The following is a 17,906-nucleotide window of genomic DNA, read 5'->3' as shown; positions in this document are numbered from 1 at the left end:
AAGGAATGCTTCTTTGTTTTTTTTTTTTTTTTCTTTGTGGGTCATGGGGCTTGAACTCTGGGCTTGGGGAATCAAACCCAGGGCCTCATGCATGCAAGACAAGCACTCTACCACTGAGCCACCGTCCTAACCCTAGGCATGCCTTTTTAAATTCTCACTCAAATGCCATTCTGCTTCTCTAGGGGGAAAAATACCTGACTGAATTCACTAGTTCAACTGAAGTCACTCTAGCCAGTTTGGAGAATATCAGAGTCATTTGAAACAGTCAATAGAAATCACACTAAAATTGTACCCAAACTGGGGGCAGCAGCGTCAAAGGCAGAAAATATACCAAGAGTTTAGTTAGAGCAAAAGCGCTCACTGTGTTACACAGCAAACTGGGTTTTTATAGGCCTAACAAATAAGCACACTGGACAACCATCAACAGAACCCATTTCCTGAGTATTATAGAGCAGTGAAACTCGAAGTCTAAGCTTTATATGGGTGCAGTCTTAAACCTCACTCTGGGAAATTTGCGTCCCATTGATTTGGGAGACAAATTGATCAGGATCCTAATACAAAGATCAGGAATGTACATTTCTGACAAGTTTTCCAGTGTTTCTAAATCGTGAAACTCTTCTGTAGAGAACAGAGTTGGAGTAAGAAAATCATAATTGATTTTTATACTGAACTGATTTATAAGAATCACAAAGAGTAATCAGGAAAGAAGTTACTAGAGGCCCCCTCCCCCTTGTGGAAGCAACTTAAGAAAGTCAGTAGCTTTTGGTCTGCAGACTTGATTTGGAGTGAAGGTCTTTTCCCCCTTGTACCACTCCCTCTCCTCCCTCTAGGCTCTTCTCCAAAGCCTCACACAGGAAGATGACATCACAGCCACACACAGCCTCTTAGGGCAGTGAACTATAGGTAGGGTGCTTGCTCCTTTTTTACTACTTGTTTTCCTTACATAAGGTGCATCTCACCTTTCCATAGCCTCATCCTCTAGGTAGTATGATTCCTGTAAGATGTCTCAGTGCAGATTCAAAACTTTTCTAACTGGAATAAATCATTAATAGACTCTAATATTCTCATTTGTTAAAGGAAGAACCTGCATACTAGAGAGAGAAAAAAAATGTACCCATGACCACATGAGTTTCTAATCAGTACTAGGCTCCAACCAGAAAACCCTGCCTCCTAGTAAATAGTTAAATGATGTAGAGAAAAGCAGGGTTTTTTTTTAAATATATATTTATTAATATATTCCTATAAAACATTTTAAAGGGTAATCACATAAAATGGTGACTATTTCCATTCTAAAGTAAATGCTAAGCATGCTTACTAATGAAGCAGTACATGACATTCTGGAGAACATTGGAGAATAGAAGATTTGGGGAACGGGGTGTAGAGTAGCGTGCTCCCTTAAGCTAGGAAGTACGTCTTACAGCTCCTGGCTAGAACTAAAGACAAGGCCCTATCTAAGCCAAGATGTAATGTGGAACATCTTTTCCCAGTAGACAGAAGGGGCTACAGAATCTCCCTTCACCTCCCCAACCCCACCCAGCCTCTCCTAGAACATAGCTACCTGTGCACACACCCTGCTGAGCCCCCTGCAACTGTTTCAGAAGTCCCTCACCCAGAGTTGTGTCTGTATGTTTTCAGATAACCCAAGTACAGATTTATGTTGTCTTCAGCAAAATTGGAGTTAAAGGTCTTTTAATTTTAGAGCATAAAGTGCCTGCTGTTTTAAGCACTGACTTGTATAAAATGAACTGCATGTCTGACTCCAATATGTTGATGGGTTTTCTTTTTTCTCTCAGTCTCAGCTACATGGCTTTTTAATCATGTAAAATGAAACATGCGTTTCATTGCATTTTATTACAGGTTCTTGGTTGCAAATAAAGATGCTGCTGAAATTTATTGGAATGTCTGTTCTCTATCCTCTCCCTGCCTGCCTCCCCCGCCCCACCCTGTTGCTACAACCTTGCTTGACAGCTGTGGAGTCCTTAATGCTCATGAACTGAACGAGGGGGTGTGCTTGGTATGGAGATGGGAGACAGGGTGAATGCTGGTGTGCACAGTTTTCAGTGTAAACACTAGCCGCCATGCTTCCAGCCCAGAGGAAGGCATGCAGAGAGCTACTGTGTGGATACATTGGCTCTCAGCAGCCAGCATTATACTGCTAGTGGAGGTGGTGCTTGTTGGAGCCAGGGGTTAGCAGACTCTACTCCAGCAGTTGGGGACTCTGGGAGTTAGATGGATTTGTCAGTGGTTTCTGTAGGCTTTTAGAATTTTGAGGGAAGCCAGGTGCCAGTGGCTCATGCCTGTAATCCTAGCTACTCAGGAGGCTGAGATCTGGGGATCGTGGTTCCCAGGAAGAAAATCTGTGAGACTCTTCTTAATCTCTAATCATAGAAAAAGCCAGAAGTGAGACTGTGGCTCAAGTGGTAGAGTGCTAGCCTTGAGCAAAAGGAGCTCAGGGACAGCACCTAGGGCCAGAGTTAAAGCCCCAGGACAGGCAAAAAAAAAAAAATATTTTTTTTGAGGGGGTTCCTTCGGTGTAACACTTTTCTCGGAGGCTTCTTGGACAGGTCTTAATGTATTTGAAGTTGTACTGGAAAATGGCAGGAAGCAGATGGGCCCCTCTAAAATAAGCCTGGTTTTGTCTGATGATCCAGAACAGAGCTTGAAATAGAATTCTATAGATAGCCCTCTGAAATTGTATGTAAAATATTGCCTGAACAATTAGAGGCTCAGGGAAAGCATCCAGGCCCTGAGTTCAAGCCCCAAAACCAGCACAAAAAATATAAGAAGGGAGGCTGGAAGGTGGCTCAGTGGTAGAGTGCTTGCCTTGCATGCATGAGGCCCTGGGTTTGATTCCTCAGCACCACATAAGCAAAAAGAAAAAAGCCGGAAGTGGCGCTGTGGCTCAAGTGGTAGAGCGCTAGCCTTGAGCTGAAGAACTGAGGGACAGTGCCCAGGCCCAGAGCTCAGGCCCCACAACTGACAAGTATGTGTGTGTGTGTGAGAGAGAGAGAAAGAGAAGGGCTGGGAAGGTGGCTCAGTGGTAGAGCGCTTGTCTTGCATGCATGAGGCCCTGGGTTCAATTCCTCAGCACCACATAAGCAGAAGTGGTGCTGTGGCTCCCAGGCCCAGAGTTCAGACCCCATGATGCACAAAAACACACACATACATATAGTGAGTGGTCTTTTTTTAATGTGTATGTTTCTTGCATTTGCATTCAGGGCTGGGCGCTGTCCACTTCTTTCCCTCAAACCTAGCACTCTACCACTTGAGCCACAGCTCTACTTCTGGCTTTTTTGTGGTTAATTGGAGAGAAGAGTCACAAGGACTTTAAAACCCAGGCTAGTTTCAAACCTTGATCCTCAAATCTCAGCCTCTTCGGTAGCTAGGATTTTGGTTTGTTTTTTGGTGGTGGAGTCTGAACTCTGGGCCTGGGTGCTGTCCCTCAGCTCTTCAACCACAGTGCCACTTCCGGTTTTTTCTGTCATGTGGTGCTGAGGAATTGAACCCAGGGCCTCATGCATGCAAGGCAAGCACTCTACTACTGAGCCACTTTCCCAGCCCGGTAGCTAGGATTATAAGCATGAGCCAACAGAGGCTGGAGGTTGACATTGGAGGACTAAGGTTCAGAGCCAGATTGTCACTAATCAACTAGGAAAAAAGCCAAATTGAAGGGCATGGCTCAAGTAGTAGAGTTCCAGTCGTGAGCAAGCAAGCTACAAGAGTGTGAGGCCCTCAGAAACGCCAGTACCCACCAAAAAAACAATTTAGGAATTTAACCAAGGAAGGGAAAGATTTCTATAATGAAAATTACAAAACATTGATGAAAGAAATTGAAGACAACACAAAAAGGAAAGATAACTTCCCAGGTTCACAAATTTGAGAATTAATAGTTGAAATGTCCAAACTACCCAAAGCCATTGATGACTCAATGCAGTTTAAGCCAAACTCAGAGAGAAAAACCGCATGTTTTCTCTCATGTAGAAGCTAGATGTAAAATATGATACATAATAAATTATTCAGGTCTCTCAGCATTCACACACACTGAGACCAAAGGAGAATACTCAAGAGAAGAACAGAAGGGCACAATGACTATGTGCATCTGATCACACAAAATATTTTATCAAAATGAACTCCAAGAAATAGAAATAAGATTTTTTCTTTTTCCTTTTTTTTTTTGGTCAGTCAGGTTTGAACTCTAGGTCTGGGCACTGTCCCTGAGCTCTTCAGCTCAAGGCTAGTGCTCTACCACTTGAGCCAAAGAGCCACTTCAGTATTCTGGTAGTTAATTGGAGATAAGGGTCTCACAGACTTTCCTGTCTGGGCTTGCTTTGAACCATGATCGTCAGATCTCAGGCTCCTAAATAGCTAGGTTTACAAGCATGAGCCACCAGTGCCCAGCAGAAATATACTCTTTACCTGACTTCAGTAACTGTAACCCCCTGTACATCACCCATATAACAAAATCTTAAAAAAAAAAAAAAATTCAGTGCAATGACCATCACAATACCAATGACATTCTTCACAGAATTAGGGAGAAATTATCTAAAGTGTACATAGAAACACAAAAGACCTTGAGTTAACCAAAGCATCTTGAATAAAAAGAACAAAGCTGGAGGCATCATATGCCTGATTTCAAGGTAGTGCAAGAACCACGGTAACCCAGACAGCACACTACTATTCTGAAAAGCAGCCCCACAAAGCCAGGTTCCTGGAGCTCACACTTGTTATCATAGCTATTCAGATGCTGAGATCTGAGAATCATGGTTTGAAGTCAACCCAGGGAGGAAAATCCTTGAGATTCTTCTCTCCAATTAACCACCCAAAAAGCCAGAAGTGGAGCTATGGCTCAAGTGGTACTTTGTTAGCCTTGTGCAACAAAACTCAGAGATGGTACCCAGGCCCTGAATTCAAGCTCCAGTACTGGCACAATAACAAAAGACAAAAACATTTCTATAGACCAAAAGAACGCAATGGAGATCAATGGAATTTTTACTCTTTCTCTCCCTGCCCCTTCCCCCCCTTCCCCACTGAGGCTTTCAGTCTAGAGAAATGTTGCTTCTCAACCCTGGTTGCTATTATGGTTGCCTTGGGAGCTTTTAAAAATCACTGATGTCTGAGTCCTTCCCAGATCAATTACCTCAAAACTGGAAGGGTCTTGCCACCTTTTAATTTTTACACACTCCCTAAGTGTACCAGCAAAGTAAAGAGTCTCTGAGGGAGAAGAGTAGAAGTTGTTTGGTTGTTTTGTTTTCCACCAAACTTTGGAGCCAGAATAGATTCTTAGAAATCAGCTGGTCTACTGCTTTCTGTATGAAAAACTGAGGCTGAGCTGGGAAGTGATTACATACCACACTTATGCCAGGCCTGCACGTGTGCCCACTCCCCAACCACATCTCAACAGGAGAATTTGCCAAAGTAAGTGTATCAGGGAGGAGGTATACCAGAGAGAAAAGACCACAGCTTTAGGTCCCCAACCTCTCATTCAGAAAAGCCTGAGCTGTTTACTTGTTTACCACCAGAGAAAACATCCTTAAAAAATGAAGAGGCCAATTGAGTATCGGTGCCTCATGCCTGTAATCCTAGATACTCAGGAGGCTGAGATCTGAGGATCGTGGTTCAAAGCCAGGCCTGCAGAAACCTATAAGACTTTTTTTGGTCCAGCCGTGGGGCCTGAACTCAGGGCCTGGGCGCTGTCCCTCAGCCCTTCAGCTCAAGGCTAGCTCTCTACCATGTGAGCCACAGCACCGCTTCCGGCTTTTTTTTTTTTTTTTTGCTTATGTGGTGCTGAAGAATCGAACCCAGGGCCTCATGCATGCAAGACAAGTGCTCTACCACTGAGCCACCTTCCCAGCCCCTCTATAAGACTCTTATTACCAATTAGCCAGCAAAAAAGCTGGAAGTGGAGCTGTAGCTCAAGTCATAGAGCACTAGCCTTGAGTAGAAAAGCTCAGGAACAGTACCTAGGCCCTGATTTCAAACCCCAGAACCTGTATACACACACACACACACACACACACACACACACACACACACACACACACCAAAAAAGATATCAAAAATCAATGAACCATTCTTTCCTTTTAGAGATGAGAAAATGAGGCCTGCACACCATGCATCTGGCAAATGGCAGAGCTGGTACCAACAAACAGGCTGACTCCCAAGAAACTGGGCTAGTTGGTGGTTGAAGAAAGATACTGGCATGTCTCGAGGACTCTCACTTCAGAACTCCTGCTATATTTCCTAAGTCTAAGTGAAGGATTGACCCCTACTCTATTATCCCAGGTGCACAGGTGCATACAAACACCAGATAGGTGCAGACTGCCTGCGTCAGGCAGGGCAGGCAGGGCCATCTACTTAAGCCTAGCTGTAAACATTCCATTGTGAGCCCAACCAGACTCCCCCTCCTCCCTAGACCTAATCGCTTTTTCCGTAACATCTGCCTCCTTACTCAGACCCTATAAAAGGGCCAACTCCAATCCAACCTCCTCACACAGCCTCCCTACCTACGGGAATGCTGTGCCTCTTGCTGTTATGCTTCAATACACCATCCTAGCCTGTTGAGAATCAAGTCCTATTCCTATTCCCTTTTCTTTCTCCTCGTTTTTCCTAAAACTAAGATACTGACATTAGTAAGACCTTTATATTAGAAACATCAAAGTATGAATTATGAATGTTTCTTAGGCCGGGCACTGGTGGCTTATGCCTGTAATCCTAGCTACTCAGGAAACTGAGATGTGAGGATTGTGGTTCAAAGCCTCTTATCTCCACTTAACCACCAGAAAACTGGAAGTGGTGCTGTGGCTCAAGAGGTAGAGTGCTAGCCTTGAGCAAAAGAGCTCAGGGACAGTGCCCAAACCAAGTTCAAGCCCCAAGACCAAAAAAAAAAAAAAAAAGAGAGAGAAAGGAAGAAAGAGGAAGGAAGGAAGGGAGGAAGGGAAAGAAAGAAAGAGAAAGAAAGAAAGAAAGGCCGGGCGCTGGTGGCTCACGCCTGTAATCCTAGCTACTCAGGAGGCTGAGATCTGAGGATCGCGGTTCAAAGCCAGCCAGGGCAGGAAAGACCGTGAGACTCCTATCTCCAATAAACCACCAGAAAAACCGGAAGTGGCGCTGTAGCTCAAGTGGTAGAGCGCTCGCCTTGAGCTGAAGAGCTGAGGGACAGCGCCCAGGCCCAGAGTTCAAGCCCCACGACCGACAAAAAAAAAAAAAAAAAAAGAAAGAAAGAAAAGACAGGTGTATGTGGCTAGTAATGCCTGTAATCCTAGCTACTCAGGAGGCTGAAATCTGAGGATTGCAGTTCAAAGCCAGCCAAGGCAGAAAGGTCCATGAGACTTTTTATTGGGGGGGGGGGGGGAGGGGGGGTGAGCCTGGGTGCTGCCCTGAGCTCTTCAGCTCAAGACAAATGTGCTACCACTTGAACCACACCTCCAGTCCCGGTTTTCTGGTGGTTAATTGGAGATAAGAGTCTCAGGGACTTTCCTGCCTGGGCTGCCTTTGAACCTCAATCCTCAGATTTCAGCCTCCTGACTAGCTGATATTAAAATGTGAGCCACCAGTGCCCGGCATCCATGAGATTTTTAACTCCAATTCACCACTAGAAAACTGGAAGTGGTGCTGTGGCTCAAAGAGATAGAGCACTAGCCTTGAACAAAGAGCTCAGGGGCAGCATGCCCAGATCCTGAGTTTAAGCCCAATGACCAATGAGAGAGAGAGAGAGAGAGAAAACTGCTGTGTGGCCAGTGTTGAGTTCAGTCCTGAGGTGGGAGTGATGGGGTTGAAGCTGGCTCTCCAGCGGCTGATCTGACCTCACCCCTCCACAGCTGCCAGTGGGAGAATTCTGCTCTCCAGGACTTGGAACCGGCAGGCCAAATCCTGGGAGATGATAGATGCTGGGAAAGGAGGGAAGCCAGACTCCACTTTCAGTACCTTGGCAAAGCAGCAGGTTCTGGGTGGGAATCAATGGACTCTGCTTGGCCTCAACTACTTCCTGTAGACCTGCTTCAAGGACTGATCTTCTGGTATTGCCCATCACTTTGAAGAAAAGCAGCACTGCACATCATGTGGTCCTTCCTACAGAGAATTTAGGAACTGGTGACTCATTCTCACCCAGTACCATGGTCTGACTTTGTATGCGAAGTGCCTGGCTACGTTCAGGGTTCCCTCAAGACATCTTTGTGGTCCATTTGATCTTCATAGTACAGTAAAGATGGCAATTAGACGTAATATAATTTCTTCCACTTTTTTTCCCCACAGAAAGAAATTAAAGCTGAGCTGGGAACGTATCTTAGTGGTAGAGTACTTGCCTAGCATGCTTGAAGGCCTGAGTTCAATTCCTCAGTACCACATACACAGAAAACACCAGAAATAGCACTGTGGCTGAAGTGCTACAGTGCTACCCTTGAGCAAGTGAAAGGAAGAAGAGAGAGCTGGGTGCCAATGGCTCACTTCTATAATCCTAGCTACTCAGGAGGCTGAGATATGAGGATCACAGTTCAAAGCCAGCTTGGGTAGGAATAAACCACTCCAATAAACCACTCAGAAAACTGGAAGTGGCGCTGTGGCTCAAGTGGTAGAGCACTAGCCTTGAGCTGAAGAGCTGAAGGACAGTGCCCAGGCCCAGAGTTCAAGCCCCATAACCGACACACAAAAAAGAGAGAGAGAGAAGAGAGAAAGAGAAAGAAAAGCTCAGAGCTGAATACCTGTGCCCATGTCTGTAATTCTACTTACTTAGGATCCTGAAATCTGAGAATCTGGGGTTTGAAGGCAGATTAGGCAGGAAAGTCTGAGTTTTTTGGTTTTTTGCCAATCTTGGGACTGGAACTCAGGGTCTGGGCACTGTCTCGGAACTTTTTTTCCCTCCAAGCTAGCACCCTACCACTTGAGCCACAGCTCCATTTCCAGCTTTTTGCTGGTTAATTGGAAATAAGAGCCTCATGGATTTTTCCTACCTGGTCTGGCTTCAAACTTCAATCCTCAGATCTCAGCCTCTTGAGTAGCTAGGATTATATGTATGGGTCATCGATGTTTGGCAAGTTTGTCTGTGTGTGTTTAATGAAATGGATTGTTAAGTTGCTGTTCAACTTTATTTTTACTTAGTTGTGCAAAGGTGTTTCAATTCCAGAAATCAGGTTCTGAGTACAATGTATCTTTTTTTGTAATTTTCTAAAACTTTTGATTGTAAAGATGATGTACAGAGGGGTTATAGTTACATAAGTCAGGTAATGACTACATTTCTTTTTTTTTTTTTTTTTTGTCGGTCATGGGGCCTGAACTCTGGGCCTGGGCTCTGACTCTCAGCTCTTCAGCTCAAGGCTAGTGCTCTACCACTTGATCCACTGCGCCACTTCGGGCTTTTTCTGCTTATGTGGTGCTGAGGAATCGAACCCAGGGCCTCATGCATGCAAGGCAAGCGCTCTACCACTGAGCCACCTTCCCAGCCCCTACATTTCTTTTTGAACAATGTCATCCCTCCTTCACTTTCTACCCGTTTTTTTTTCCCCCTCCAGACCAGTACAGTGCATCTTGATCAATATCATACCATTCATCAATTCACCATTCCCCACCACAAAACTCCTATCTCCAATTAACCAGCAAAAAGCTGAAAATGTTGCTTTGGCTTTCAGTGGCAGAGCGCCAGCCTTGAGCGAGAAAGCTAAGGGACAGAGCCTAGGTCCTGAGTTCAAGTTCTAGCACTGACGCAAGCACACACACACACACACACACACACACACACACACACACACACACACACACACACACACACACTGACCATGAAGGAGTGGAGACAATCTCCCACAGTCACACACCACATTCAGGTCCCTGAGCTGCTCTTCCCTAACCTCCTATCCTTTGCCAAGTCCCTTCACCTCCCCAAGCCTCAGTTTCCCCGCGTGTAAAATGAGAACGAGCACATCTGAATCTAGCACTGTCTGCAGTGGACAGAGGAAAGGCCGCCCTGCCTGGTCGGGTTGCTGCAGAGCAAGGAGGGAAGCCTGGAATGGCAATGGGGATGGGGATCAAGGGGGACCTGGCCCGGCCTCCGCTGGGTCTGGGGGTGCAGCGTATGGAGAAGCTAACCGGGACTCAGGCCGGAGCTGGAATGGACAGGACACGGCCGGCCAAGGGGCCGCCTGACCCGCACCCCTGGCCTTCCGATTTGCCCCCACGGAGGCTGGAAGCGAGCTGGAGGAGCGCTGGGGCCGAGACAGGGGGAAGACATGGACACCCGGAGCCCGCGAGCCGCAGACTCGGAGACAGCTCCGCAGCCCAGCGGCGGCCGCGAGCGGACCCGGGCGGCGTGGAGCCCCGCACGGCGCCGGGGGGCGCGGGGGTCCCCGCGGGGGCACGGAGGCCGCGCTGGCGGGGCGCCCCCGCCCGGGCCGCTCGCCCAAGATGGCGATGGAGGGGCGGGCGACGCGGCCCCGGCCCCCGCGCCGGCCCCCGCTCGGGCCCGGGCCCCCGAGGCCGCGCCCCCGCCCGCGGCGCAGCGCCTCCCCGGGCCACTGACGCCCGCCCGCCCGCCCGGCGCGCCCTCCCCCCGCGGCGGCGGCGGCCGAGGCGCCGGGAGGCGGCGGCGGCGGCGGCCGGAGCCCGGCCCCAAATGGCGCGGGGGGACGCGGGCCGCGGCCGCGGGCTCCTGGCGCTGACCTTCTGCCTGCTGGCGGCGCGCGGTAAGTGCGGCCGGGGCGCGGGGGGCACGGCGGCGGGATGGCGCGCCCGGGCTGCGCGGGGCTGGCGGGGCTGCGGGGCGCTGCGCGGGGCGCGGGGCGCGGGGCGCGGGGCGCGGGGCGGACTTGTGCGCGCTGTGTGTGTGTGTGTGTGTGTGTGCGTGTCCGTCCTTGGCCTGCGGGCGCGCGCGCGCGTGGCGGGGACCGTGCGGTGTCCCGCACTGCGCGCCCGGGCCGCCGCGGCGTGGCGTCGGGGGGGTCGCGGGGTGGCTGCGGTGTCGCTTCTCCGCGTGGCCGCGCGGGCGTCGGGATGGCGCTGTGCGCGCGCGCGCGTGTGTGTGTATGCGTGCGTGTGAGGGGGTGCGCGCCCGCACCTCCATTTGCCTCGGGAGCCTGTGTGAGCGTGGATGCGGGGGGTGGGGGGGGGCTGAGCTCGAATTTGGCCTTGGCTTTTGGGGAGTGTCCTTGCCCGTGGTTGGGGGCGACGCTGGAGATTCCGGGGTCACGGGGAGAGGGGGGGGCGTTGATAGACTGAGCACAGCACTCAACTTTGCCGGGTGGGTGGGTGGGTGTGGTCCGTGGGGGGGGTCCCCCCTGGGGGGGAGTTAGGTGGAAGGATTGCCCTCCCCCCTCCAAAACCTGTGGCCCAGCGTGGGCTGCGGGAGGGGGGACGCGTCCGACCCGGGCTCTCAGGTTGGGGACGCGTGTCACCCCTGCGCCACCCCCAGGGGAAACGTGAGCGAGGTCGATCGGGGCTCCTGGGCCGGTCCCCACCACCCAGTGCTGGGTTGGGGCAGAGTGGAGAAAGGGTTGAAGAAGGGGGGGCGGATGGAGTCTCCACGTGTGAGCCCAGTGCCTCGCAAGGTCGAGTGTGAGTTTGTGAGTTTGGGGAGGGGGGAGCCCCCCCCCCTTCCACACCCGAAGGGTAGGTGTCCGGGCCCGGGAGGGGGATGGGCTGCCCGCTTTGTTCGCCTCGTTCTTGTCTTCCCAGCCGTGGGGGGAAGCTGAGGATGTGTCCGGGGCGAGCCTGGGAGGGACTTGGGGAGGGGGGTGGGGAGGGGGGGATTGCTCTCCAGCTGCTGCAGCTTTCCAGAGACTCCGCCAGGCCACGTGGGAGGGAGTGGGGAGGACGGGAGGGGAGAGCCTCCGCCTGGCCAGCCCCAGGCCCATCTCCAGGAAAACAGCGGGTGGGAGAGTGCCAGGGACTGCTGGACCCCACTTTCTGCCTCTCTCTATAAGACACGCCCCTTTCCAGCCAGGACTGCGGGCCAGGCTTGGGGTGGGGCTAGTAAGGAGGTGTGTGTGTGTGGGGGGAGATGGGGAGGGGGAAATGTCAAAGGTTCTGTCCTCCTGGAGCCCCTGGGATTTTGAGAAATAGTTATACGTTCCCCCTCCCCCTTCTGTTCTCCCCCAAAGCTCTGGGACTGAAGTCCTCACCCAGTGAGGTGGCATGGGCCTAGTAACTGCACCCCGAGTTCCATCAGACACCCTCGGGGCTCCAGCAAGGGTCTCATCTTGGGAGATCTGGCCTCTCCCCGCTTGGGAGTGCAGCTGGAGCCCCAGGCCGGGCTCTGATGGTCTGGCCTTGACTCCCTCCTTCTCGTTCAAGCTCTATGGGCTTGGACACAGACAGTTCTAGAGTTCTCACGGGCCACCCTGATCTGGAGCAGAGTCATCATTCATTCACAGTATATATACAGAGCCCTGGAAATAGACCAGCATGTGCCTATGTGTTTTGAAGGCAGGAGATGCCACCACCACGTCCCTGGGCAGGCATTAAGCATTCAATCTGGGAAATGGGGTTCCAGAGTGACACCTTCAGAAGAGGGGCTCCTGAGTCACTGTGAGATCAGGCTTTGCTGGAGAAAACAGTGACAACAGAGCTAGACATGGAACAGAGCACTCCTAAAGAAGACAGATGGGGGGGGGGGGGACTTTCCCAGAAAGGACAGCTTAGAGGTGATTGAGGTGTTTTGGGGTGTGTGTGTATGCGTGTGTGATCTCTCTCTCCCTCCCCTTTCTCCCTCCCGTTCTCTCTCTCCCCCCCTCCCTTTCTCTCTGGCTGATCCTGGAGCTGAGGGTTTTTTTGGGTGTATGTATGCATGTGCATGTGCATGCATGCATGCATTGGTCCTGGAGCTTGAACTCAGGGCCTGGGCTCAGTCCCTGAATTCTTTTTTTTTGGGGGGGGGTCCGGTCGTGGGGCCTGAACTCTGGGCCTGGGCGCTGTCCCTCAGCTCTTCAGCTCAAGGCTAGCGCTCTACCACCTGAGCCACAGTGCCATTTCCTTCTTTTTGCTTATGTGGTGTTGAGGAATCGAACCCAGGGCCTCAGGCATACAAGGCAAGCGCTCTACCACTGATCCAGCTTCCCAGCCCCAGTCCCTGAATTCTTTTGCCCAGGCTAGAGCTCTACTGCTTGAGCCATAGCTCTTCTGGCTTTGAACTCTGGGCTTGGGTGCTGTCCCTGTGCTCTTCAGCTCAAGGCGAGCACTCTACCGCTTGAGCCACAGCATCACATCCGGTTTTCCAGTAGTTTTATTGGAGATAAGAATCTCACGGAGTTTCCTGCCCAGGCTGGCTTTGAACCACGATCCACAGATCTCAGCCTCCTGAGTAGCTAGGATTACAGGCGTGAGCCACCGGCGCCCGGCTTCTTCTGGCTTTCTTGGTGGTTCATTGGAGATAAGAATTTCCCAGACTGTTTCTTGCACAGACTGGCTTTGAACTACCATCCTCAGATCTCAGCCTCCTGAGTAGCTAGGATGATAGGCATGAGGCACCAGTTGCTGGTTGTGATTGAGGTTTAGTTGGTAGAATGAAGCTAAGTCTGGCTGGAGGTTAGAGCCCAGGGGCTGGTGGAGGAGGGATGGACACAGATCATGGAGTACGAAGTGGGGGCTGGACCCAGCTCGTGAAGGACTCTGCTTAGTTTTCTGGACTGGAGGAAGAGTCCCTGCCCCACCCTGGGCCAGTTCTAAGCTCAGGCTCGCAGCCAGTGTAGAAAATGGATGGGGCAGGGCTGGGGGCAGGAATTGCCAGCTCCTTGGGAGGCCGAGCTAGTAATCCAGAAGACAGGATGGCAACTAGTCTAAGCAGCAGTTGGGACACAGTGGTTAGATTCCAAAGAATGTAGATTAAGGGAAGGGGCTGTCCAGGGCATGAAGACAGACTGAACACATAGGGAGTAAGGGAGAGGGAAGTAAATTACTAGACAAGCCAGACGCTTGTGGCTCATGCCTGTTAATCCCAGCTACGCAGGAGGCTGAGATCTGAGGATCACTGTTGGAAGCCAGCTCAGGGAGGAAAGTCCATGAGACTCTTATCTGCAGCTGATCATCAAAAAGCTGGAAGTGGATCTGTGGCTCAAATAGTAGAATGTCAGAATTGAGACGAAAGGCTAAGGTCACAGTGGCCGGGTTCAGAGTTCAAGCCCCAATATTGGTGCGCGCACGCGCACACACACATACACACACTTGAAGAAATATAGAAATGGTTTTAGCATGAGTCCATTTCACAGAAAGAGTGACTGCCCAGAGTTACAGGATTAGACTAAACGGGGGTGAATCAGCCTCTTGGCTCTCGGTCACCACACTGGTGCTGGACAGCCACCCTTTGGTGGGTTTTGGTTACACACATGCCAAGCTCACCCTCTCCGCATCCTTCACCTCCACACAAGGAGGCCTGTTGATCTAGCTGGGGTCTGCATGCACCCTCCCCCACTTCATTCCTTGCCCTCCAGTCCCCTGAGGTACAGCCACCGGATTGGAGGTAGAATCCCAGATGCAGAACAGATGTTATTCTCAGGCACACCCAAGGCTTCCAGTTCCCCGGGGGGCGTTTGGGGGAAGCTCTGAGCAAGAGGACCCCAGCCTGGTTAGAGGGGCCCGAGAAGGAAACCAGAGAGGATGTCCTGGGGACCAACATGCTGTCTTCTGTCAGCTACTATTGTCTTCTTGCTGAATTTAATTAACTAATTAATTAGGTAATTAATTAATTTTGGTACCAGTCCTGGGGCTTGAACCCAGGGCCTGGGCGCTGATCCTCAGCTCTTCAGCTCAAGGCAAGCGCTGTACCACTTGAGCTACAGCACCACTTCTTTTTTTTTTTCTTCTTATTCTTCCCAAGGCTAGTACTCTACCACTTGAACCATAGCTCCACTTCCGGCTTTTTGGTAGTTCCTTGGAGATGAGACTTTCTTGCCCTAGCTGGCTTTGAACTATACTCCTCAGATCTCAGCCTCCTGAGTAGCTAGGATTATAGACAGGAGCTACCAGTACCTGGCTTCTTACTGGATTTACAGACTAAGCATCCTCTGAACGTAGAGACCCTGAGGTCACTGGAATTGGGGAAACTAAGGATCTGTAGCTTTCTTAGGTGTAGACCCAAGACTCCTGGATGATTCAATAAGTTGCTCATTAATTCATCACAGGGCTCTGAAATGTATGCAGAGTATGGCAGGAGAGACAAAAATCAAGCCCCAGGAGCTGTCCCTTAGGTTTTTGGCTCAAGGCTAGTGCTCTACCACTTGAGCCACAGCTCCACTTATGGCCTTTTGGTGGTTCATTGGAGATAAGAGTCTCACAGACTTTTCTGACCAGACTGGCTTTGGTTTTTGTTTTTTGTTTTTTTCCGGTCGTGGGGCTTTAACACTAGGACTGGGCATTGTCCCTCAGCTGTTCAGCTCAAGGCCAGTGCTCTACCACTTGAGCCACAGCGCCACTTTTGGTTTTCTGATGGTTTATTGGAGATAAGAGTCTCACAGCCTTTCCTGCCTGGGCTGGCTTTGAACCTCAATCCTCAGATCTCAGCCTCCAGAATAACATAACAAGCATGAGCCACCGATGCCCGGCCAGGTCCTATTATTTTTTTTTTTATAGATAAGGCTTGGAGGGGCTGGGAAGGTGGCTCAGTGGTAGAGCACTTGCCTTGCATGCCTGAAGCCCTGGGTTCGATTCCTCAGCACCACATAAGCAAAAAGAAAAAAGCCGGAAGTGGCACTGTGGCTCAAGTGGTAGAGCGTTACCCATGAGCTGAAGAGCTGAGGGACAGCGCACAGGCCCAGAGTTCAGGCCTCACGACCAGACCCCCCCCCAAAAAAAATAAATAAAAATAAGGCTTGGAAATGGGTTCCATGTCTTCGTGTGTGTGTGTGTGTGTGTGTGTGTGTGTGTGTGTGTGTGTGTGTGTGTGTGTGTGGTTTTTCTGGACAGATTCTCCTTGTGTAGCCCAAGCTACAGGCCTCACATTCCTGATCCTACTACCTCTGTCTCCCAAGTGTGGGGTTGCCAGCCTTGTGCTGGCTCAGTTTTGTGTCATTTTAGTGTGTCTTGGCATGTCCACTTGTAATTTTAGCTGTTCAGGAGGCTGAGATCTGCGGATTGAGATTCAAAGCCAGCCCAGGCAGAAAAGTCCATGAAAGGGGCTGGGAATGTGGCTTAGTGGTAGAGTGTTTTCCTAGCATGCATGAAGCCCTGGGTTAATTCCTCAGTACCATATACCAGAAAAAGCCAGAAGTTGAGCTGTGGCTCAAGGGAGTAGAGTGCTAGCCTCGAGCAAAAGAAGCTCAGGGACAGTGCCCAGGTCCTGAGTTCAAGCCCAGGTCTGGCAAAAAAAAAGTCCATGAAACCTGGTCCCCTGAGGGGACCAAGACATGGGCCAGTCACACCAGCATTGCAGATGAAGGAGGACCAAGACCTTCCCAGCATTCCTTCCACCTGTTGGTGGGAGGGGCCTAGAGTGGGAAGGGATGTGAACAAGCCAATGGAAGAAACTGACTACCTTGCATCTCCTGGGAAAGTGGAGGGTGCTGCGGCCAAAAGTGTGTGTGTGTGTGTGTGTGTGTGTGTGGGCTAGTGCTCTACCACTTGAACCACACTTCCACTTTGGGCTCTTTGGGTAATTGAAGATGAGAGATTTATGGACTTTCCGGATCTCAGCCTCCTGAGTAGCTAGGATTACAGGCATGAGCCACCAGTATCCAGCCGAGCCAGCACTCTTAAATTTCTTTTATTTGGTGCTCTATCGCTTGAGCCATACCCAGCCCCTTAGCTTCGGTTACTATTGTGGGTGTGCCCATGTGTGTGCCAGTCCTGGTGTTCAAACTGAGAGCCTGGGCTCTGCCCCTGAACTTTGGTACTCAAAGCTAGCACTTTACCACTTAAGCCACAGTCCCACTTCCAGCTTTTTAGTTACTTAAGAAAGAAGTAGTTACTTAAGAAAGAAGAGTCTCATGGACTGGCTTCGAACTGCGATCCTCAAATCTCAGTTTCCTGAGTAGCTAGAATGACAGATGTAAGCCACTGGCACCAGGCAGCTCCAGTTATTTTTGAGCTAGGATCTTGCTTTTGGCTTCGGCCATCCTGGACCATGATCCTGCCATATGCTTCCCGCCACAGCTCAGATGACAGGTGCACACGACTACGCCCAGCATTTCTCTGTTGAAACTGGGGTGGGGGTGGGGGAGAGGGGTGTCTCACAAACTTTCTCTGCCAGGGCTGGCCTGGAACCACCATTCTCCTGATCATAGACTCCCACATAACTGGCATGCTGGTGTACCCCACCCAGCTATTGGTTAAGATGGGGTGGGGGTATCTTGTAAACTTTTCACCCAGATTGGCCTCCAGCCAGATCTCAGTGTCTCTAGTAGCTCAGGTTACAAGTGTGAGCCACTGATTCCTGCCCTCCCCCCACATTCAAGGGCAATTCTCATCTTGATGCTGGATTCATTTGCTTAAAAAGTTAAAGGACAGTTTTCTGTCTCCTAGAAAGAAAGGCCAAATTTCCCCCCATCTGTAAAAGGAAGACCTCAGGTTTTGCTGACATTTCCATTCCAATGGGCTCAAGCCTGTAATCCTCACTCCTCAGGAGGCTGAGATGTGAGGATCGCTGTTTGAAAGCTAGCCTGGGTAGGAAAATGGCTGATGGCACGTTGCAGCTGCTCTCTGAGGGAGACCCTGTTCATTCTGCATTCTGATTCCCTCTTGCTTTCCCTGTTCTGCCTTGCTGGGCTCCTTGGAGGTGGCAAAGCCAGACATCTGCTGATCTATGAATATTCAGAAAGGGAATTGAAGCTCTTCTGGACTCCCCAGCCAGCCGCCCGGCCCTGGCTGCAGTCCTGGTCTTGCCTGCCAGAGCCCAGGGTGCTGATACCCAGCAGCTGCTAGGGCCCCAGTGTTCACATTGTTTGTTCAGCCCAGCAGGGGATTTTCCAAGCCCTGGACAGGCTTTCAGGAGCGGGAGG

The 17,906-nt window shown here is 50.6% G+C and overlaps 1 protein-coding gene and 1 long non-coding RNA gene across 3 annotated transcripts in view; one reads left to right on the top strand and one right to left on the bottom strand.

Moving 5' to 3' along the window:
- Nucleotides 1-926: 926 nt before the first annotated feature.
- Nucleotides 927-17,216, bottom strand: LOC122114338. The gene is made up of 3 exons (XR_006148566.1): nt 17,206-17,216; nt 4,666-4,671; nt 927-1,337 (listed from the first exon to the last, which is right to left on the bottom strand). It is a non-coding gene; the product is annotated as an uncharacterized LOC122114338 (long non-coding RNA).
- Nucleotides 10,598-17,906, top strand: part of Igdcc4 (immunoglobulin superfamily DCC subclass member 4) — a 33,645-nt gene continuing 26,336 nt past the window's right edge. For both annotated transcript variants that reach the window (XM_042687412.1, XM_042687414.1), the window contains exon 1: nt 10,598-10,667. In XM_042687412.1, the coding sequence (XP_042543346.1) occupies nt 10,598-10,667 (70 nt within the window). The remainder of the gene's footprint in view (nt 10,668-17,906) is intronic.

Source organism: Dipodomys spectabilis, unplaced genomic scaffold (assembly GCF_019054845.1).
Source record: "Dipodomys spectabilis isolate Male_0828 unplaced genomic scaffold, ASM1905484v1 ptg000108l, whole genome shotgun sequence".
NCBI classification, from domain to species: Eukaryota; Metazoa; Chordata; class Mammalia; order Rodentia; family Heteromyidae; genus Dipodomys; species Dipodomys spectabilis.
This window is presented reverse-complemented; position numbering and strand designations above follow the sequence as displayed.